The sequence below is a fragment of the Monodelphis domestica genome, chromosome 3, assembly GCF_027887165.1.
Source record: "Monodelphis domestica isolate mMonDom1 chromosome 3, mMonDom1.pri, whole genome shotgun sequence".
Classification (NCBI taxonomy): Eukaryota; Metazoa; Chordata; class Mammalia; order Didelphimorphia; family Didelphidae; genus Monodelphis; species Monodelphis domestica.
Genome location: NC_077229.1, coordinates 213,498,432 through 213,523,270, shown reverse-complemented (window position 1 = coordinate 213,523,270; position 24,839 = coordinate 213,498,432). Strand labels below are relative to the sequence as shown.

At 35.8% G+C, this 24,839-nt stretch overlaps 1 protein-coding gene across 4 annotated transcripts in view; it reads right to left on the bottom strand.

Moving 5' to 3' along the window:
* Positions 1-24,839, bottom strand: part of CAP2 (cyclase associated actin cytoskeleton regulatory protein 2) — a 160,082-nt gene that overhangs the window by 100,818 nt on the left and 34,425 nt on the right. For all 4 annotated transcript variants that reach the window (XM_007487906.3, XM_056823475.1, XM_001376325.4 and 1 more), the window contains one exon: positions 23,248-23,348. In XM_007487906.3, coding sequence (XP_007487968.2) covers positions 23,248-23,348 — 101 coding nt within the window. The remainder of the gene's footprint in view (positions 1-23,247; positions 23,349-24,839) is intronic.

Genomic DNA, 24,839 nt, shown 5'->3' with positions numbered 1-24,839 from the left:
GACTTGCCTATGGTCACACAGCTAGTAAGTATCTGAGGCCAGATTTAAACTCAGGAAGATGTCTTCCTGACTCCAGGCCCAGAGCTCTATCTATTGCATCACCTAGTTACCATAAATGATCACAAATCCATCAATTGATCAATAGACATTTTTAAGTGTCTACTATGTACTACCACTGTTCTCATGCTGGGGATACAAAATGAGACAAAAAATAGTGTCTGGCCATAAAAGAGCTTATAATCAACTGGGGGAGACAGAATGCAAAGAAATATAGACAAAGCAAGCTATGTATTGGATAAATAGGAAATAATAGAGGGAAGGCACTAGAATTAAGAGGGGGTAGGGAAGGCTTTCAGTAAAAAATGAGATTTATTTGGAACTTAAAGGAATCCATGGAAATTAGTAAATAGATGTTAATATGTGGCTTTCTAATTCAATACTCAACTTGCAATGATCCTTACATATGGCTTAGTGGCTGCTATTTCTATTTGAGTTTGAGATTGCCATTATCCATGCATGAGTAAGAAACCCTCTCTCCAACATACCTGGGAAGAGGTCATCAAGAATCCATTTGCAAACCTCCAATTAGGAACAGCCCATTACCTTTGGGCTACTTTTGGACAGTCTGGATTTTTATGAAGTTCTTTACATTGTCCAGTGCTACCCTACCATGATGCTCTTATCTTATACTATATGATTATCCAGTCAAACTGTTTCACACTTTGTCCCCAACACATTCTGTGCCCCAGACACTCCTGCTGCCATATCTAACCATGTTGCTAAATTCTGTGGCCTTTTCTCAGTTCTTCATTCCAAGAATAGTTCGGAGCTGGTGCAATGGCCCCCCTTACCCTGTCCTCTCTACACCTTTTGACACTTTATCGTCCCATCCCTTCTTACTTTGCAAAATACTTTACACATATATAGTAATTATCAAGCCACACAAGTCTTTTATATTTAATACCATTCCTAGGTTTTAGTAAACAAACATAGTTTATGTTAACATAAGGTTAATTAACCAGAACAAATGACAATGTAAATAAGAGCTTGAAAGAAATTTGGCACCAGCAAATTGCTAATAATCTTACTGTGGATAAATAAGTTAACTATTGTTGTGGCTTAACTTCTTCCTGACATTTAAAATGGTGTTTAGCAGGTGGCAAAAAGGAAAAAAAAGCCATAAATTTATATCCTGGAGAGCTCCATCTACCTTCTGTGACCTCCCCTACTCGTATTTCCCACTGCTGGAGGCAACACAATCTCAGTCTTTATTCTTGGCAAGGTAAGGAAGGGAAAAGAGCACTTCAGGTGTTTTAGGGTATTGTGGCTGTTCTGTTCAAATTGAAAAATCTCTAGATAGAAAGCAGAATAATTTCTTAGGTTGTTATCTTTACTTTTTTGCCTTTAAAGACTATTTCTTGGAGGAGCAAGGCAACAAAAGGTTTATTAAATTACTATTAAGAACTTATTTCAAGTCTCCAAAGCAAACATCAAATCCATTTTGAATAATTATTTGCATGGAATTAAGTTTTCAGGCTAGCTCACCAAAACTGTTTTTACTCATAATATAGCCAAAATAATAAATACCTGTAGTGAAAAGGTAGAAAATAACACTTGAGCCATTAGCTATCATTATAGAAAATTTAGAAAACTGGGTAAGAAAAACCTAACTGTTAATATTTGACAAAAACAGGTTTAACCAGGATATAAATGTATACAGACTTGCAAAGTGTGAAGGAAAATTTTAATCTGAAAAAGAGCTTTTGAGTTAATAATGTATACATTTACTTATTTAACATGCAAAAGATTTAAGGATTTTAAAAGAGGCATTATTTTTCCAGAAATGAATATAGAAAAGGATTAAAAACAAGAATGCTACTTTCCTGACACATCCCAAGAAACCATTTCCTTCCACTGTCACCTTCCCTACTTCGTTTTCTGACCTGTATTAACACTGGTATAAGTACTGGGCTGCTGAACAAAACTTAGCGCTTTAATTAACTTAATTTAAAAATTCTGCAAGTCAGAAGCTGATGTATTTGCTAGATTGCCTTTCTTTTTTCCTCTCCCCAATAATATTACTTTGAATTTATTTAAACCTTAAGCAACTTTATTGACTATTTGGCAAGAGTTATTCCCACTAATTGGCTTGTCCAATGCCACAAATTAGTGATGAAAAAAAGGAATGAAATCCAATTCTTTGAGTCTTTCACCTCAGTTATATATTTATCTTTGAAATATCAACTTGTTATCTTGAGAAGTTATTTAAATTTTAACCTGTGTTATCCAACTCCAGAGAAAGAACTCTTGCAATCTGATAGGTATGGATCGAAGCATACTACATCAGTGTATCTACAGTTTTATTTTGGAGTTTGGGTTATGTATGAGTGTGTTCTTACAACAATAACCAATATGGAAATGGTTTTGCATGATAATAAAATATTAAGTTATAATATGTATATTCATATCTCAATGAAATGATTAGATTTTTAAGTTGGGGGTCAGTTTTTTTAAATCCCTCAGACTGTCTTGTGATCCAGGTAGCATAACATAATGGAAAGAACATAGGATTTGTAGTCAGAAGTCCCAGGTTTCTTGATGCTGCTGTCATTTATTTATTTATTTTTAAATCCTTACCTTTGACCTGGAATTGATAGTGAATATCAGTTCCAAGGCAAAAAAGCAGTAAGAGCTAGCCACTTGGGATTATATGATTTGCCTAGGGTCACAAAGCTAGTAAGTATCTGAGGCCAGACTTGATTTCAGGAAGAAATAAGTCTTCCTGTCCCCAGGCTTAGCATTCTATCCATTGCACTATCTAGCTGCTTATTCCCTTCTTTTGGTGAAACCTAAATTTTCAATTTGAATTTTTGTTTACATCTCTTTCTACTTCCTTCAGGGGTCTAATTGGTTGATCATTCTTAGAGTCATAATTAGGGCAGGTGATGCAGGGTGTCATCATCCAAGAAGGAGACTTTTTTTTGCCACAGCAATTCTCGAACCTGGTAGTCCTGTGCCATGGCCCTCTCTCCCTCTCAAAGTGATCCTGCTGCTATTCCATCATTCAGCCCTGGATGCTACCCACAAGTCTCTCAGGACCTGTCTTTTCTCATTACTATGCCCCAGACTTCTTTCTCTCATCTTTCCTCCACCTCAATCCAGGGTTAAGAAATATTTTGCTATTTAAAGAATTGCCTTGACTTTTAATATCATGGTTTTTTCTCTTTAAAATAATCTCTATTTTTTTAAGAGAAGATGATTTAACTTGAAAATATATTTGGAAGATCCACGATGACAGAGAAGGTACATGGACCCATCTGATCTCTACCAAATCTCTACCGTCCAAAAAAACCTATGATATAATGCCTCTGAATGAATTCTGGAGCAGCACAACCCACAAAAAGAAGAGGTAAAGCAAATTTTCATACGAAAGCAACTTAGAATGCTGGAATGAGGGATCTAGCACACAGGGGGTAGAGGTGGAGCTAGGGCAGGCCCCACAAAAGCCAAAGACCTTGGACACAGCAAAAGCAGCAAAGAAGGCTTCTGGCACTTTCAGTCACAGATGGTAAAGGGGGTCAGATAATTGTTCATAAAGATATCATAGGGGTCCCTTTGCTAGTTCTGATTGCAAGACTCTTGATGCATTGCCTATATGCAGATTGAGGAAACACACCAGCACTTTTAGCCACAGTGTAGCTAGGGACCCTAGTCACTGTTCCAAAGTGGAAAAGTGCTTATGGTTACCCCCAGACCAAAGCACAGACCTGGGGTGTATTAAATACACCTCTCTTTACATCATATAACAATTTGGAAGAACTGAAAGCATACAAATTCCCTGTGCCAGCTTTGAAAGCAGCTGCACAAATAACTTGAAGCTTGGAATAGTGCTCCCTTCACCTTAGTTACAGACCTTAATTTTAACAGGGTTTTAAGTTAAAAGAAAATAAAAAGACCAAAAAATGAGCACACAACCAACAACAAAAAAAGGAACTCAATATGGAAAGTTATTTTGGTGACATCAAAGGTCAAAGCACAAACTCGGAAGAAGACAACAAAATCAATGCTGCTGAATCCAAAGCCTCCAAGAAAAAGATGAATTTCTCTTCCTAAAAAGAATTAATGGAGGAACACAAAAAGAATTTTAAAAATAAAATGAGAGAGAAGAAAAACTGGGAAAAGAAATAAGAATGATCCATGAAAATCATGAAAAGAGTCAATAGCTTGCAAAGGAGGCACAAAAAATATTGAAGAAATGAATATTTAAAAAACCAGAATAGGCCAATTAGTAAAAGAAGCACAAAAACTCACAGAAGAGAACTTCTTATAAAGCAGAATTTGCCAAATGGAAAAAGATATGCAAAAATACACTGAAGAGAAGAACGTCTTAAAAGGCAGAATTAGCCATATGGAAAGAGAGGCACACAAATTCACTAAGGAAAAGAACTCTTTACAAAGTAAAATAGACCAAATGGAAAAGGAGGTACAAAAGTTTATTCAAATAAAAATAAAATTTAGAAATGGACAAGTGGAAACTAGTGAGTCCATGAGACATCAAGGAACAAAGTAAAAAAGAATGAGAAAAAATAGAAAAAGATGTGAAATACCTCTGGGAAAACAAATGATCAGGAAAATAAATCTAGGAGAAATAATCTAAGATTTACCAGACTACCTGAAAGCCATGATCCAAAAGTACTTCAACATTATCTTTTAAGAAACCATCATGTCAAATTGCCCTAATATTCTAGAACCAAAGGGACAAATAGAGGCTGAAGGAATCCACCAATCAACTCCTAAGAAGAGGTTCCCAAAGGATAACTCCCAGGCACAGTATAACTAAATTCCAGAACTTTCTGGTCAAGGAGAAAATTTGCAAACAGCCAAAAAGAAACAACTGAAATATCATGGAGCCATAGTCAGGATAACACAAGATTTAGCAGCTTCTACATTAAAGAATCAGAAAAATTGGGATATGATATTACAGAAGGCAAAGAAGCTAGGATTTCAACTAAGAATCACCCATAAAAATTGAGCATAATCCTTCAATGGAAAATTTGGGTATTCATTGGAATAGAGGACTTTCAAATATTGCTGATGAAAAGACCTGAAGCTAAATGGAAAACCTGACTCTAAAATACAAGACTCAAAGAAGCATAAAGAAGGCAAACAGGAAAAAGAAACAAAAAGATATCCAATAAAGTAAATCTGTGTATATTCCTACATGAGGAGATGATTCTTGTAACTTTAAAGAACTTTATCATTATTGTGGCAGTTAGACGGAGTATACATAGACAGAGGGCAAGGCTATGAGTTGAATATGATGGAATGATATTAAAAAATAAAATTAAGGCATGAGAAAGGGGAGGAGAGGGAAGGGAAGATAGATTGGGATAAATTATCTCACATAAAAGAGCTTTTACAGTGGAGGGGAAGATAGAGGAGGCAGAGAGGGGAGTATATGAATGAACCTCACTTTCATCATAATTGGTTTAATGCAGTAAGAACATATACAGTCAATTGGGGTTCGAAATCTATCTTACTCTACAGGATAGTAAGAGGGGAAGAAGACAAGAAAATGGGGCATGGGGATGATAGAAAAGAGGGCAAATTGGGGGAGGTGGTGGTCAGAAATTAAATAGGGGAAATATGATAGAGAGTAATATACAGTATTCATGATAGTGCAAAAATTTTATGTCTCTAATAAAGATTTCATTTCTCAAATTCATAGATATGAGTCAAATATATAAAAATACAAGTTATTCCCCAATTGATAAATGGTCAAAGGATATGAACAGGCAGTTCTCAAAGTAATTAAAGTTCTTTATAGTCATGTCAAGAAAATTCTCTAATTCACTATTAATTAGAGAAATGTAAATTACAATTAATCTGAGGTACCAGTCCACATCCATCAGATTGGCTATTATGACAGAAAAGGAAAATGACAAACTTGGAAGGGATGTGGGAAAATTGAGACACTGATGTACAATTGCTGAAGTCCTAAAATGATTTGATTATTCTGGAGAGCAATTTTGAATTACAATACATACTTTTTGACCCGTGAATATCATGACTAGTTTTGTATCCTAAAGAGATAAAAAACACAAAGGACCTATATGTACAAAATATTTAAAGCAGCTCTTTCTGTGGGGGCAAAAAATTGTAAAGTGGAGGGAGACCCATCAATTAGGGAATAGTTAAGTAAGTTATAGAATATGGTTGTTATGGAACACTATTGTGCTGTAAGAATTGACAAGCAGAAAGGAGCTCAGAAAAACCTGGAAAGACTTATATGAATTGAAGCAGAGTAAAATAAATAGAACTAGAGCAACACTGCACACAGCGACAGGAATACTGTATACTGAACAACTGTGAATAATTTACCTATTCTCAGCAATACAATGATCTGAAACTCTCCCAAAGGACTCATGATAAAAAATGCCATCTGCTTCCAGAAAAAAAGAATTGATAGAATATGAATTCAGATTAAAGCAAACTTTTTTTCACTTTCTTAATTTTTTTATTCTGGTTTCCTTCCATTAAAATATTAATATGGAAAACTTGAATGTGATTGCACATGTAAAATCTATATGAGATTACATATCATTTTAGCCAGGGTGGGGTGGGGAGAATGGGGGATTGGGAAGGAGAGAATTTGGGACTCAATATTTTTTGAAAAATGCTGGAAACTTTTTACATATATTGGGGAAAAATAAAGTTACAATTATAAAAAAATACATATTTGACTCATAAATTAATAAAAAATCTACTTCCTTTCTCAGGTCTCTTCATTTTAACTATGTCATAAAAGCCAAAGATATTTGGCTTATAGACACATGCTCCATGTTTCCTAAATGTTAAAAGTTTCAGTGTCAAACACGTTTCTCTAAAGTTTTCAAGGCTATAGCAAATACACACATATATACACACACACAACACCAAGTGGAAAAGTAAAGGAAGAATATTCCCTATCCAAAAAGATATAATGTAAATGAGAATGCCTATCTTTGAATATGACATAAGTTGTACTATAAATTTACATATACCTTCTAGAAAATATTAATGCCCCAAAGCTGTAGTTACTCTAACTCCCCTTTTCCATGTTTTTATATTAGTTGTCTTTCATGCCTGGAATATTCTCTCCCTTCCTCTTCATTTCTTTGATTCTCTGATTTTCTTTAAGCCTCAACTAACAACACCATCTATACAGAGTTTTTCCTTATTCACTACACCTGCTAATGCCTTCCACTCAAAGGTTAATTTGTATTTGTTTTTATGAGTTTTGTATGTAATCTGAGTTCCTAACCAAGGCTGGGGCATTTTTGTATGCTGCTGTGGGTACAGAGAAAAATTTAACTCTTAACTTGTTGAGGGAATAGTAAGTACACCCTGGTTATCTATCTGTGTAAGAAATGCACAGTGGTGGTTTCAGAACTTCTCTGGAGAGAGACACATGTTGCAAACTGTCAGGAGAGATAAATGGCGAGAAAATCATCAGACACTTAGGGAAGGAAGTTTGATTCTCTGACCAGACTGCAAGAATTGACCTCCCATCTATTTGAGCTGAGATCTCATCTTACTCTTAGCTAAAGAGCTCATTAATTCTTGTCTATTCTTTGACATATTCTAATTTATATAACTTCTTTGATTTCAATAGAATGTTTGTTTGAATAAATTGATTAACTCACGATTTGCTATTTGTGATGGTCTTTTGTTTAATCAGTATTTGGTAGAAAGGAGATAAACTAGTGAGTATAAGCTAAGGACTACCTTCCCTATTTATTAAAAAAACCCTCACCTTCCCTCTTAGAATCAATACTGGGTATTGGTTCCAAGGCAGAAGAGTGGTGAGGACTAGGCAATGGGGGGTAAGTGATTTGCCCAGGGTCACACAGCTAGGAAGTGTCTGGGGCTAGATTTGAACCCAGGACCTTCCATCTCTGGGCCTGACTCTCAATCCATTGAGCCACCCAGCTGCCCCCTCCCTACCTATTAAGACTGACAATGGAGACTATGGCAAAAGAGGTACCCCAGTGTACTGTTAGTGAAGTTGTGAGTTGGCTATTTTGGAAAGCAATTTGAATCTATTCCCAGAAAGTTATCAAATTGTATATACCTTTTGATCCAGCTATACCACTTCTAGGTCCATACCCCAAAGACATTAAAGAAGGAGGAAAGGGATCTATTGGTATAAAAATATTTATAGCAGCTCTTTTCATAGCTGAAAATGGGAAACTGAAGTGGTGCCTTCCTGTGCAGACTAACTAAACAAATATGAATAAAACAAATAAACAAATATAATATAATGGGATATTATTGCAACACAAGAAATAGTGAAGTGGACCATTCCAGATGGGGGAACTGAGAAGATCTTTATGAACTGATGATGACTTTAATGAGAAAGATCAAGAAAGATAATTTTTACAATAGTATTAGACAAAAACTACTTTAAATTACTAGAACAATGAAATGATGAACCATATGTTCAAAAGAATGAAGATGAAACATTCTATTTATTTCCCAAGAGAGGAGTACAGTCATCCCTTGCTATATCATTGCTCACTTATTGTGGCTTCACTGTATCATGGATTTAAAAAAACAACAACTGTTCAATGAGGGATGGGAAGAAATAGTTGATTAGACATGGAAAGATCTACATGAAATTATGAAAAGTGAAGCAGACAGGACCAAGAGAACATTACATGTAACAACAGAAATATAGTTGAAGAATGACTTGTGTATATCTACCTCCAGAGAAAGAATTAATAAATAGAAATAAGCAGGGCATAGTTTTAGGGGGCAACTGGATGGCTCAGTGGTTTAAGAGCTAAGCCTAGCAATGGGAGGTCTAGGGTTCAAATGTGGCCCCAGACACTTCCTAGCTGTGTGACCCTGGGCAAGTCACTTAATCCCCATTGCCTAGCCCTTACCACTCTTCTGCCTTGGAACCAATACACAGTATTGATTCTAAGACAAAAGGTAAGGGTTTTAAAAAATGAGACATTGTTTTAAATACATACTTTTTATTTTTGTCCAATGATGCCTTATCTAGTGGGGGAATAGAGGGAGTTACCTGAATTTTAATGTAAAAAACAAATAAATAAATAAACTTAAATGAAAAAATAGTTGTCAGTTTAAAAAAATTTAAATGACTAGGCAAACAGCTTTCCTTTAGAGACATATTTGTCCTCTACTCTATCCCTATTTGAGGGACAGACAGATATAATTTTATTATTTTTTTTAGAGAGATATAATTTTTACCAGATACTCTAGAGTTGGGAAGGAGATGACTTATGTGGATAAGCATTCATATCTTATATATTTATATGTAGATAATGTACATTTTATCTCCTTTTAAAATATAAGATCCTTAATGATAGACTCTTTCACTGTTGGTTTTGTTATGCTATGCCAAAGCCTAGTAGGGTGCCTGACACATAGAAGCTACTTAAAAAATGCTTACTGATTGATAACTCATTGTCTTAGTCATTTAAGATATCTACAATTGATTCCTCTTAAAATATTTAATTTGCACTAATGGCATAAGATTAAGATTGCGGAGGGAGGGAATGAGGAAAGGCCAACCTACCTGAAATGAAATAAAAACATAAATTAGCCATTACCTTTGAAGAGAGTTTGAATGGACAGACCATGAAGAGTATCTGTTAACCAATTAACTAGGTTATCAGTGAATCTGGATATTAAAATAAATATAATAATTATTAACATTGTTATGCTAAAAAGTAGCAGTCCCATGGAGCATGCATATTTAAACTCTGGATAATAACCATAATCTCTGAAATCAGTGGGTTTTCTTTTAAACCCTGACCTTCTGTGTTAAAATCAATACTAAACATGTTACATGGCAGAATAGTAGTAAAGGCTAGGGAATGGGAGTTAAGTGACTTGCCCAGGGTATATAGGTAGGAGGTATCTGAGATCGATCTTGAACCCAGGACCTCCTGTCTCCAGGCCTGACTCTCTACCCACTGAGCAACCTTACTGCCTCTCTGAAAGTGACTTTTCAGAAAAAAAAAGTATGTTAATTGCCTTCTAGGAACTTCTGAAATTGTTATAGATTTCATCTATCTTTAAAAATGAACAGCTAGGTGGCCTAGTGGAAAGAGTGCTGGACATGGTGTTAGGGACACTAATCTTCCTGAGTTCTAATCTGGCCTCAGGTGCTTTCTATTTGTGTGACCCTAGGCAAGTCATTTAACCCTGTTTGCCTTGGTTTCCTTATTTGTAAAATGAGCTGAAAAATAAAATGACAAACCACTCCAGTATGTTTGATGAGAAAACCCATGTAGAAGGAAATGGCAAACCATTCTAGTATCTTTGCCAAGAACATCCCCAATGGGGTCACAAACATGACTGAACAACAACAAACTTTATTATAAACAGACATATTATTATTTAAGCCTCACAGAATTAAATTGTTCCTCATTTGTTTGTCCTGGGGGTGCCATTGGATTTTTCCTCCTTTTTTTTACTCCAAGGTCAGAGGAGATCCTGAGAAGGGCCCTAGACTCCTTAATACTTTTACCTTTTAGTCAGGTTTATGCCTGTCTGAATGAAGAAGGAAAGTCAAAGAAGACTCATCATGGGGTGGCAGGGTGTGATGTCATGCAATACTGGACTTGGAGTCAAAAGATCTGGATTGGAATCCTGACAGATATTATTGACATGACTGTAGAAAAGTCACTTAAACGCTCTGTGCCTCAGTTTTCCAATATGTAAAACAGGCAGGCTACATTAGATGATCTTTAAGCTCTCTTTTAGCCTTAACCTTTGTTATTAAATGATATCAGTTTGTGGCCAGACAAAATAAAGGGAAATCAAGGCACAGAGAGTTTAGTAGACATTCACAATCTTGTCAAGTTTGTGGCTGAGTTGGAAACAGCCTGAGTCTCCCAAGTTCTAGATACTTAACTACCTAACTACAAGTTCCATCCAAACATAATTAGTCCCTGATTGATTCAGCAATTCTGAGGAGAACTGCATTGTGTTTGAATTATTCAATCAGAGAATTCAATTTCCCTTTAAGAACTAGTTCATGATTGTAGAGTAGTAGAGGCCAAATTCCCTGGAAGGCTATTTCCTATCTTGCTTAATCTTGTATATTGTGGCAATGAATTGAGTCAAAGAAGGGAAAGAAAGCTTGAGATGTTCATAAAGACACTGTGCAGCTTTAAAATGTTTAAACTTTAATAACATAGTTTTCAGGAATTATAATAGAAACAATCTATACATAACATTTAAAGGCAAAATAACTTTTTTTTAAAAAAATAATTGATAGGGCAGCTAGGTGGTGCAGTGGATTAGAGTACAGGTCCTGGAGTCAGGGAGACTCTTCTTGAGTTCTTGACTCTAAGTTAAGCATGCTATCTACTATATCACCCAAATGCCTCATCTACTGTAGCTATTTTTCATTAGTCACAAGAATGAAAATAAAAACACCCTGTGAATAATTGTGCAATGTAGCTGTCCTATGTTTTCATACACTTCTTTAAAGGCTGTTCTATAACATCTACATCTTATGCTTCTAAAGTTAAAAAAATGTATAAGACCTTTTGGAAAACCTTCTAAAGTTCTTAATCAAATCAGGCATAAGGTTGCTATGTAAATTTGGGCAAATTACTTCACTAATCTTGGATTTTTCATTGCCCAAAAGGGGGTAGGAGAGAAAGACTGGCAAACCTAAGATGATCTAACATTTTCTAAAGTTTTATATGACTAGGATTATGTTTTCATTATTAAAATACTAATTTTCTAATAATGTCCCCTTTGCCATGAGTTGAATTCAATATCCCGGAAAAGACCAAGTTCCATGCAATAATTTGTTAGATTCTTTTCTTTCACTATGCCATAATCTTTGACAGTCAACTCAACTAAAGAGACAAGGTTCTATCCCAATCCCAGTTTTGCCATTCACTAATCATATAGATCACGACCACTTAATATTTTGGGGCCTCATCCCAATTAGGGGTTGCATTAGATTCAAAAAGGCCTTGTGCATTTTTTCAGCTTTTAGAAGTATAAGTTATAAATATTATAGAACAATGTTTAAGTGGCCTTTAAAGACAAATGTATCAAAGCAAAGGATAGCTACAATACACAATTATACACAAAGTATTGGCATGTATGATAGATAAGTTACTTTTCTCATGCCAGGGCATGAATCAAGTGTACTTGAATTTAGGAGGCCAAAATATGAATCCTTCCTGAGATATGCATTAGTCACATGATCAATAGCAGGTCACCCAAACTCTTAGAAATCTCAATTTCTATCTCAAAAATAGTAGTAATTATATACACAATATCTAACTTCTAATTTAATTTTGAGTAGAGTACTTTGTAAACCTTAAATCCATTACCAAAATGAATTATATTGTCCCAGCTCTAAAGATGGCTCTATTTTACATGTTACTGTGAGATAAAAGAATTCTAATTGATTCTAGGTTCTGAAATCAAAGGCAGAATTCCATAACTGTACTTTGGCCAAATCAAACATTGGCTCTGTCATGTGTACACAGTGAAAAAATAGATTTCTTGGGCTATGGATTCCCAAGATAACATTTGTCATATTAGATTCTATATAATATAGCTTCAACCTATCTTTCTAGCCTCATTCAGCATTATTCCCCTTCAAGTAATTATATTCCATACAATTTGCTCCACTCTCTGTGCCTACTCTTCTCTTGTCCAATCCTGCATGCCTGTGTCTAGTTCATTCCTTACATCATGCCTAGGATGGACTATTCTATCTCTTTCTCTCCCAATCTCTGCCTGATGAAGGCCTTCCCTTCAGGTACAATTCAGATACCTTATCTTCTTTGAAAGGTCTTTTCTATATATAATGTAAGAAAATACTCTTCTTACAGATATTATACTAGGGTGAAAGGGGGGAGAGGCACAGACGGGCACCTCAAGATATGGAGTACTTGAGGTTACAGAGAACATTCTCCCCTAAAAAACCCTTACTCCCTTCAGGGTCCCTTCACCCTTAAAAAGACATTTGACTCTATTTATTTAACTAAAGATGAATTTAATAACAAGTTCAAACTGGGAAGGTATCAGGGTAGAGGGAATAGGGATTGCCCTATACTTTGCCACAGACTGGGTTTGAGTCTCTCTCAGCTTTTGAGCTGAGGCCAGGCCTCGCAGGTTCATGGAGGGTTTCTTTTTATTTCTATCTATGCTATATCTGTGCTAGCTTTCTTAAGTTCAAAGTCTTTAGCAGTAGACAGCAAGAGGAAAAAGAGAATCTGACTTTCAGAGCTGGTTGGGCTTGTCTCTTCAGGCGAATGCCCAAAGACCCGGCCTTACAGTTCAAACTTCTCCCCTTAAATCCTTTTGTTCAATAACATGATCACAGGAATCCAGGTAAAGCACACAGTTGGGAAAAATCCCATAATAGAGGTACTTCTATCCAGGGGCGGGGAGGGAGTGCTACTTCCAGTCCAAGGTCCAGGAAAGAGTACCACTCGAGAGAAACTGTCACCCTCCAAGTCTCCCCTCCCCACTCCAATTGTCTTTTCTGTCCACCAATCTTCACTCTAACATTCCAACTGCTGTCTCCTCCACCTCAGTGGCAGAAATGCTAAAGATTGAATTCAGTTTTCCTTTCTATACCAACTACAAGTGATCTCTTTTACATTTATCATAGTATTTTCTCTCCTTAATTGTGAATCTTCTTTGCATTTTAATAATTTGAGTATGTGCCTTTCCCCCTTATAGACTGTAAGCTTTCTGAAGATTATACTTTGATTCAAAGCTATACTTTGAATCCTCAGAGCCATGAGCAATGTCTAGTATGCTATGTTCAAACTTAATAAAATTTTTTTGAATTAAATAAAAAATTTCCAATAAAACTATTAGTAGAAAACTGTAAGTGAATTTAATGTAAAAATTTAAGTGAATTGCAGATGATGACAGTATAAATTATACTGTCTTTCATTTTGGATAAAGAGATAACTGAAAAGTACACTTTATTATGAAGAGAAATCGCTTTACCCTGCTTTAAAGGATAGAAAAGTCTGAAAAAATTTGCTTTTTAGTAGTGTTCAGTATTTCTTGTTCATGATCTCAAAAAGGAAACTCTTTGCTACTTGCTACCTACTCCATCAAACTGAGAATGCTTTCTTTCTACGATGGTGACAACTCTGACAAGAGCATTATTTCCTTCAGCTGACACTAAGCACTCTTATCCTTTAGAATTGACACAATTAGCAGGAGTTCCTACTCTGTAGTCCAAGAAACTAAAAAAATATTTTGATAACTGGATTTCAATATCATTTACTTCCTTTTTAATCTCATGTATTTTAATTTATAAATTTTAAAACATTCTTTGAGGCTTTATCAGGCTGCCAATGGAGTCTATCACCCCACCCCCCTTTATTAAGAATCACTTCTCCAGTGAGTCTTAACATGTCAGAGACCATTTATTCTACCTCTCTTATTATGCAAATGAGAAAGCTGAAGTAAAAAGTTGGGCATCTTGTAGGTGGAAGAATTGGGATCACTTGCTACTTGTTTTCTGAAGTTAGAAAGTTATAGTCTTTGTACAACAGTCTGTTTAAACAGTAGAGACTCTTTTATGCTCTTTTATTTTCTCTAATGAACAACACTCTCAGGCTAGGTCATTGTTGTTCTACCCAAAATGGAAATGTTTCCCTTATATTAAAAGGTAAAATAATTTGCCCATTATTTGATTTTTTTTCTATAACCTGAATTGGTGCCAATTGGTGGGAGGGAAGGCAGGCGATTTAACAGAGTTAGTAATCTAAAGCTAATTAAAAATTATTTCAAAATCTATATCCATACCTATACACATCAAAATATTTTTTGAATACTTTCTGTGTTAGCAAAGAACTGGGAACCAGTTAGGTGTCTATTGATTGGAAAATAGCTAAATAAACTACAAGAACATAATGAAATAATAATGCACTTTAAGAAAAGATGAATACAGTATGAGAAGTATCTAAAGTTTTATATCTGTGGTTGTGAATCTATGGCATGTGTGCCAGATGGGGCATTCAGAGCTCTCTTTGTGGGCACACCCACTGTTGCCCCAGCACAGAGTTCACCCAAGTTTGTTAATAGAAAGTCAGAGAAATGAAGGGCTGGGCTACTCCCCTCCCCTCTCCCCATGCCTAAAAACATTTCTTATATCATCTGTTCTTCTAAAAGGTTTACCATCACTGTCTTATATAAATTGGTAAAAATGAATTAAAAAGAACCAGAAAAACTATATAGCCACTGATTACAACAGTGTTAAATTAAAAGAACGGCAATGAAACAATAAAAACTGAAAGTCAGAATAATGTGGTTGGAAGAGGTCTCAAAGGCCATTTAGGTCTGGACTGGAATAAGAATCACATAACAACTCCATACATACCAAGATCTAACCAACCAGTAGGATTTGGGAAGCCTTTTTATTGTTGAGATTCTTTTTTTAAAACCCTTACCTTCAGTCTTGGAATCAATACTGTGCATTGGTTCCAAGGCAGAAGAGCAGTAAGGGCTAGGCAATGGGGGTTAAGTGACTTGCCCAGGGTCATACAGCTGGGAAGTGTCTGAGGTCAGATTTGAACCTAGGTCCTCCCATCTCTAGGCCTGGCTCTCACTCCACTGAGCTACCCAGTTGCCCCCTATTGTTGAGATTCTTAAGAGTAATTTATTACAGAAGATGATTAAGAAAACTATAACCTTTGGAGACTTCCAAGGTTCCCAGAGAACTATCCAGAACTGGGGATATAAACTGATAAGGATGCCCTAGTTTGGGTTGCAGAGATGGCTAACTAGGAGGGGAAGATATGGGAGTTTAAATAGGGAGTTATTTATTCAACTGGAAGTTGAAGAGAAGTTAACCTTTCTGGGCAATATTTTATAAGAATCTCTTCCAAAGAAAGTTTGTACCATATGAGTTAGAAAAACATCACTTTTGATTGAGTTTCAGAGACTGATGCTGTTCCAAGAATATTTGGGGTAAAGTCTTCTGATGAGTACTTAGACTTCCTTCCACTTGGCTATTCCAAATTTCCTTGGTTCTGGAGTCAGATGACCCACTCTTTATCTTCTACTTGTGTGACCTGGAGAATAATCACTTTACTTCTCTGGGACTTGATTTCTCATCTGTAAAATGATGTGGGTTAGACATTCTTAATTCTCTGGCATACAAAAGCAGATGACCTGCCAGATTTGGGCCCCATGTCAAAGTCAGTAGTTAATAAACATTTATTAAATGTTCCCTGTGTGCATGATATTGTGCAAAGACCTGTGGATACAAATATGAAAAAAGAAAAATAGTCTTTACCCTCAAGAATCTCAGAATCTAATGGGAGAAGGTGACATGTGAAGGAAAGCAAAGTGGAGGGGAAGAAACCTCACTTCTGGGGGCATGATGGAGAAGTCAAAGAAATACAAAATAAGAGCAGGTGGGTAGGAAACAAAATGCCTGATGAAATGTCTATCTTGTCCTCTTTCCTTAAATGGAGGAGTTTATGGCTCCACCTTCCATTCAGAGGAGCAAAGGATACTTAATGCAGTATAACTAGTTGTTGCCTAAGGTTCTTTCCAGATTTACCAAGTTGAAAAATTCTCTCCAGTACTATTTACTCTTACTTGTACTTGCACACTTATGTTTCTGATAAAAGTGAGTAACAATTGCCTAAAAGAGTGGGGTCTTTGGATCCCTGTTTGAGTTTTAAATTAAGTCCTGTTTTTTATGCAATCTCAAAAAAGTGATATGAAATTATAATGATATGACTTGGAATCAAAGAATCTTCTTTTCAGAGGTGTGGGAATATAGATATTGAATACTTTGTGTCAGACTTGGTTGATATGTTGGTTAGGCTTTTTTTTTTTTTAAGAAATTTTTAAAGAAAATAAAAAAAAATTGTCATAAAGTATAGCTTTCCAAAGGGGAAATGAGGAGTATTATACTGGGAAATATGAGTGATATAAAAGCAATAACAAAAGAATCAGTTTAAATAAAAAAATCTTCTTACGCATAATTCTATACCTAGGCAATATTCAGTCATAATTCTTACAATTCTTTTGAGCAATGTAGTTAGTCAAATCAGATACTTGAGGTCAACTAATTGAGTGGTTTGAATGATCTGGTTACCTGTCTCTATTATTCAAATGAACCACATAATTGCTAAAGCTCTCCCTTACAACTTTTATATCTCATATTATCCAGTTTCAAAAAAGTCATTTCCTCAGTAGAATACCATGTATTTTGCCAGATCAAGTTTTATAGCTGGTATTGCATTTATGATGAATGAAGTTTTATATTTACAGCTTTCTGTCACTAGGGAGTTTGCTGTTGAAATACTTTTGTGATTAAATATCACACTGAAACTGCCCCATGGGGAAAAAATGCAACTAGATGGTACTAGCAAGAGACACCACATAAAACTTTTGCTTCCATGATACTTTGAGGTTATTGTATCCTTTTTTCCCTAATGGCTCTCATTAGCTATTAGGGGCACATGGAATCTCAGAATCAACTTTCAGAGCTGACCTTATTCTACAGAATGGTTTGGTTTATATCTCACCAGTAGCCACGGTTCCCAACAAGTTGGGATTCCTGACTTGTTTCTGTCACTCACAGATACATAGATAGTGAGACTTTGACAGAGATCTTTACCCTTTCAAGGGTTGAGGAAAATGGAGTACTTCTCCCTTGGTACAGTTTCTATAGTGCTGAGCCAGAGAAAAAGTCACAATCCCTAAATAACAGTAGGATTGGACCAACTACCAAATGTGCAGTTTCTTGGGGGCTATCTGTCCTACACAAATTCCCTTACTTGAACCATGTCACTTAAATTGTGAGTTTTTAATTTCCTTTATATAAAATGGGAATGATAACTTTACTATGTACCTGGAATTTATCTACATAGACAATGGATAGAGTGCTGGGTCTAGATTCAATTATAAAATAGAGATAAGAATAACAATATTTATATCCAAGAATTGTTATGAGAATAAAATGAGATAATAATTATATTTTTGCATAGTGTCCTAGCACATAGTAGGCACTACATTAAAATCCTTGCTAAATTCTTATTGTTAGTGTCTAGTTGCATCTCATTCTTCATGACGCGAACTCTTTGTAACCCCATTTGAGGTTTTCTTGGCAAAGATACTTGGAGTGGTTTGTCATTTCCTTCTCTGGTTCATTTCACAGATGAGGAAACTGAGGCAAACAGGGTTAAGTGACTTGTCCAGGGTCACCCAGCTAGTAAGTATTTCATATCATAATCAAACTAAAGTCTTCATGACTCCAGGCTGGCTGTTCAATCCACTACACCATCTAGCAGCTATTAAGCAATAACCACATGCCAAATATTATGCTACATTCTAGGAATATAAGAACAAAGAATGAAACAATCCTTATTTTCAGTGAGCTTACAGTCTAATGGGTAGGCAACAAGTGCATATAATATAAACATAATATCAATATTAAGCTCATAAACACAAACATATTGCATTAACTATATATATATATATATTTCAATACAATCTAGTCTGGGAAGAATTGCAGTTGGAGTGATGGGGAAAAGCTAAATCTGTGGCTATGGCTACAGCTGTAAGGTAAAGAGGTTACTTATAACCTTTGCAGCTGCATCCTGCTTCAAGACATTTTTGTAACAGTTCATTCAAGTTTTCCTATGCTTCTCTGTGTCCACTGTTTCTTAAAGCAGAGTAATTTCCATTACATTCATGTATCACACTTTGTTGGTGAATTAGCATCTACTTTGTTTCTAGATCCTTGCTACTACAAAAAAGACTTGCATCAGTAACAAAATAAAAGTTGAAAGAAGTATTCTCCTTTCTAAGTGAGAAAGGAAAGGAGTATTAGAAATAATTTTAAAATGGTTTCCACTGTGAATTCTACCAAATTTCCAAAAGAGCATAATAATGGAATTGGGGAGGGCTATCTTACTTCCAGTTGGCTTTGTAACAGATAATCATTTAGCTACTTAACTGACACGTTAGTGTCAGATGACACTAAAACAATTGGTCAGTTTAGTAAAAACAAGAAAGTCACTTTAGGGAAAAACACATGTTAAGCTAATCGACTGGTGACTTGCAAATAAAAAACAATCAAATGGCTGAGTTCTCACTTTTGGGACCTCATGTAGATGGCTTAAAAGACTCCTTATTTTGATCCTGAGGATTGTTTTTACCCTAAAAGAACAATTATTAAATTTTGCATCTTTCTTTCATTTTCCCCTCTTTTACTTAAGTGAAGAATAAGTGTTAATATCCTTCTTAGACTGAATGGTGAGGAGTTTCTTTCAGGTTAAAGAGTAATTTAAATACACCATTTGGTTCATGTTCCATCCAAGGAGAACTTACAAGATCTAATCTTTTCTAAACCTGCTATGTTCTTCAGTTTACTAGAGCCTCCTAATTGTAGTTATTAGTTCTCCCTTTTTTGTGGTCTTCTCTGTCAATAGACAATTGAACATACAGTAAATTAAGCCCCAAACAGGGGCCAAACATATTGTGGCAGACGTTAAATCATAGCCTTACTACTCCCCCTCCCTTTTTTTTTTTTTAGTAGTACACGTGAAGCAGCTTTTAAGAGTTAGGGACAGGATTCAACATGACGCATGTTTGTGTCCCTTTTTAAATATAATATAAAAACCTGCTGGCCTCTCATATTACCATCCTGCTCAATCAGGTATGTCAGCTCTTTCTAGGCAACAGGTGTGTTCTTGAATCAAAGTTCAACCCCCATCATTGGCTTATGGGAAAGGCAGCAGCTGCAAGCTTAATGCTCATGACACATGGCCTATAAGACACAGAAAAAATAAACTACTTGTTCAGTGTATTAGTAATACCCAGATGGACTATGGCAGCCTGAATTTTCTGCTATGGACTGACAGCATAAACCTTGAGGAAGAAATTTATGCATTAAAAAATTTAACAGTGAAAAGTTTAAATTTATTTTTTAAATTGATCCCATAGAAGCATGGGATATTTTAAAATATCACTTCATTTGAAACATCATATCCGAACCCTTACCTTTTCTTAGTACCAATTCTTTAAACATTTTTCTTTCTAGTATCAATTCTAAGAGAAAAGAGTGGCTAGGGCTAGGCAATTGGGGTTTAGTGACTTGTCTAGGGTTACACTGCTAGGAAGCAAATGGGACCAGATTTGAACCCAAATCCCCCTGACTCCAGGTCTGGTGCTCTATCCATTGTACTACTTAGCTGTCCTGATTATAAAATTCTAAATGATGTTTGGAGTGAAGAAAGTATGACTGAATTCACTGTAAATATCTTGTACATACTTTACATGTAAGATATAATACAGGTCCTCAAAAGTCTTCAGTAAGAATTTTTATTCTAGTCCTTTGTGGTAAGAATCTACTTCTTTCAGTTTTAGTGTAAAATTGCTGATATAAGGTATTATAGAGCACTGGGTAACTTTGAAGTATAATACATATGCTAGTATTAAAATAATGATTGATACAAGATTATCTGAAATGGTTACAAGTAGAGTAAAAACAACACAATATCAATAAGTGTTAAGACAGTACATGATCTAAGCTCAGCTTAGAATTTCTTATTTGGCAGGGTTGAGATCAATTCGATTAAATGCTAACAGCCCCCTTTTTTGGTGATATTCTATCAGGTATAACCCTGCCATACACAGTGAACAGCACAATTGTCTTTTTAAAAAGCTATTAGACTCCCTTAAAAACTCAAAACCATCAATGGGCAAAATGTAATGCTCATGTTGTACTATGCTATGTCAGTGATGGTCATGCCTTATTTCTATTGGAGTTTCATAGTGATAATGGATTTGAAATTGATGCTTCTCTCTATTCTAATTGCTCTCAGTTAAACATTTAATCACTAAAATGAGGACAGTGATAATTCTGGTATCTCTCAGATACAAATACACCCTCTGTAAATGTAAGTGAAGAACTAGAGAGTTATTTATTGAAAATATTATAGCCATAGAGGTAACTTGAGATCCCCCTGAAGATTTATACTTGGAGGTCAGGGAAAGAATTGAAGAACTTCTCTGTGGCCAGCCACTTAGTCCAACCTCTTTATTTTACAGATGGAAAAACCAAGGCCCATAGAGTGATATAACTTACTCAAGATTCACAGAAATAGTAAGTAGAAGAGCCATAATTCAAACTCAGGTTCTCTGACTCCAAATCAAAGGTGTACAATTAGAGGTGGATAAAAAGAGTTGTCTCCATTTTAAAATCTGGAGAAGATTCTTCCAAATATGTGTACTGATATATTTGTGTATCTACTGGCCTAGCTCACATCAAATTCTTTACCTAAAAGCACTCAAGCCAGGAAGCTCATGCACAATTGGCTAGAATGGCTACTTGATGCATTAACATTGAGCATAATAGGTTTTAAGATATCACTTTATTCTTCCCAATACTGCATGCCTTTAAAAAAATTCCAGATGAGGAAAAAGAGCAGAAAGATACCTGATTTGCCAAGTCATACAGTTCATTAGAGGCATAATCAGGACTAGATTCCTGACTTTCTTTCTGCCTCTAGGTCCAAAGCCCCATTGAGCATACCACACTATCCCATAGAAGAAGAGGAATAAAGATTATAAAAACTTGTGTTTCCTTCTCTGCCCTTCCCCCCCACTCACCAATTTTTTAGCTGCTGTGACACCCCTAGGCAAATGTAGGTACATTTCTTCTTCTTTCAATTTACAAATGAAGGAGATTAAAAAAAATTCCAAGACTACAACATAGGTGAGCTGTGTTCTTGTTTTTTGTTTTAAACTTACTCTCTCCAAGCCACAGTTTTACTTGAGAATCAGGTTTCTATTTGCATTTAATACAACTGTTGGTGCCAGGCCTGACTGGATGTTGGAAAATCTATAGGCAGACAGATGTCTGAACTACAATCCGCCATGAACACCTTAACCAGAGAAAACAAAGGCAAATGAAAAATGAAGGCTCTGCTGATCACATTTATTTCTTTATTCATTTGCTTCCTGGATCAGATTTGCAGCAATTGCAGTCACATGCCAACTGGTTAGTAGACCATTTAAAATCTATAAAAGCTGAGAATATGCAACAAAGAACAATGAACACAGTGACCCTCTTTGATGGGGCAGAATAAGTACTAAAGTCACTAAAAGCCTGGCAACTGAATCAAAATCATTTGAGTAGTTGCTAAGCTAGAGATTCTAAGCTTGGAGATTCTTGGAGTATGTGAATATTTTTTTAATCTTTATCTTCCATCTTGGAATCAATAGTGTGTATTGGTTCCAAGGCAGAAGAGTGGTAATGGTTAGGCAATTGGGGTTAAGTAATTTGCCCAGGATCTCGCAGCCAGGAAGTGTCTGAGACAAGATTGGAATCTCCCATCTATCTAAGTCTGCCTCTCTATCCACTGAGGCATCTTGCTGACCTCTGAATATGTTTTTGAAAAAATGTTTTAATAATATTTCATTAGAATTGACTTCCTTTGTAACCCTCTGTATTTTATTTTATGCATTTAAAAACATGATTCTGAGGAGTTCAAAGTCAGACTGCCAAATGGGTCCATGAGATGAAGTTAAGAAGCCTGATGATCTAGAAGCTGGAAAACAGCCCAATTTGAATTGCTATTTGCTTACTGCAACATTCCTTGGAGAGGAGGAGAGTAGCAAGAACAGAGGAGAAAACAAGACAGATGATTTAGATGTCAAAATAACAACATAGTCCTTTTAGGTTTAGAAGCCAGGCAAGGTAGGCAGTGCTGTAAAATTATTTTCATTTTACTTATAAGGAAACAGATAAAAAAAGGTGAAATCATCACAAAACTAGCAATAGTCATAGCCAAAAAGTGAATCTGAATGTTCTGACTCCATGGCTAAAGCTCAGTCCAATACCACATTGTTATCCTCTTCTTCCAACTACTACTACTAGCTCATATTTATATAGCTCTTTATATACATTATCTTATTTCATCCTCATAACAATCCTAAGGGTTGGTACTATTAGCATCCCTGTTTTCCAGATCCAAAAACTGAGGCTTCAAGAGTTCCAACATCACAAAGCCAGGCAGTAACAGGAGAATTCAAACCAAGGTCTTTTTCATTCTGAGTCTCTGCAGAGCTGTATCCACTTGACTACACTTCCTGTGGAGCCAAGCCTAGCATACCAAGAGAGGTTTACCACTCATCAAGCAGAAGTGGTGGCTGTCTAAGTCATTCTCAACTAAGTGTTAAGTAGGAAAAACAGAGAATACTCACGTGAGCTTCCACATCCCCAGCGAGGATCTTACTGTTCCTGAGAAACTCAGCAACCATGCCATTCATCAACTTATCAAAGGCTTCCACTGAGGGTGCAACACCTTTGAAAGAAGGACACTTTATTATTCCCTGGTTAGCTCAGAAAAACAGCTGTCACTATTCTTTCTTAGATAACAGGGCTTAACTCATCTTGTTCATGCAATCATTCAATTACTCCCTCAGTATTTATTGAGCACACACAATCAGCTGTATGGCTTAGGTGAGCCACACTCCAATTATTGTTTTCCTATTTTTTATTTTGCTCATTGGCAATTGTAACCTGGCTTGCATAATAAAGACCTTCTCTACTAGGTCACTCACCTAGGTAAAGTGAAGATCACAGAATCATAGAATCAACTTATTTTTAAGAAGTAACAATTAGGTCACTGAGTTGGGTTATTTGTGTATCGCATGTGGGTATGTCTGTCTGTACACTTATGAAAAATGATTATGTGCTAGCAAACATATGGTATGATATAATGTCATAATGGTCCAACTGGCAATGATTCTATCCCTAGGGTGAAGATAACTATGAATCTGAAAAGACATAAAGGGTTGATTTTTTTCCAGCCATTTATTGCAAGGGATTTCTGGGATCTTTCATCTGGAATGTGCCCGTCTAAGTTTATATTGAAACCCAGATTTCTGTCTGTAATAATAAGAAAGCTTATTTAACTACCACCCACCCAAACCATCACCATTCCTTAAAGAAAAAAAGTAGTTCTTTAAGTTTTAGTTGTTTCCAAAGGGAAAAAAAAGGTTTTTCTGGACTCCTACTTGTTTGGTTTTTTATTTAACTCAGAAACTTCAAATAGAGCTCTGCTTTTCCATATAAAGCCTAAAAATTCTTGTTCTAGATTATTTAGGGTCTTGTTCATATTCATACATTCAATAAACAATGAAACCAATACTTGAACTCAAATTTTCTGACTCCAAAATCAGGGTTCTTTCCATTGTCTAACAGTGATTTCATAAGTATGGTCTATATACTTTCCTGGTTCAGGAAAATAAATTAGATCAAGGATTCCTAACCTGATGTCCCCTGCTCCTCTTCATCCCCAGGGATTCATGTATATAGGTTTCAGGGGCACAATTAATTTATATGAGAAAAATTATATCTTCAATTATTAAAAATATTATTCTGAGAATAGATTAATAGTCTTTACCAGGCTGCCCAAGAGGTCTATTGCATATAAAAAAAAGTTAAGAATACCTCAAAGAGATGATCTCTAAGGGGCAGCAGAGTGGCTCAGTGGATTGAGAGTCAGGCTTAGAGATGGGAGGTCCTAGTTTCAAATATGACCTCAGATACTTCCTAGCTGTGTGACCCTGGGCAAGTCATTTAACCCCCATTGCCTTAATCCCCATTCTTCTGCCTTGGAACCAATACAAGTATTGATTCTAAGACAGAAGGTAAGGGTTAAAAAAAGATGATCTCTACAATCCTTCCCAGCTTTGGCATGCTTATGTACTAGTTCCATCTATTAGCACCAGCCCCCAGATTCCACATCAAGAGACATCAAGCTAGCAATGATTAAGTCTATATTTTGTGA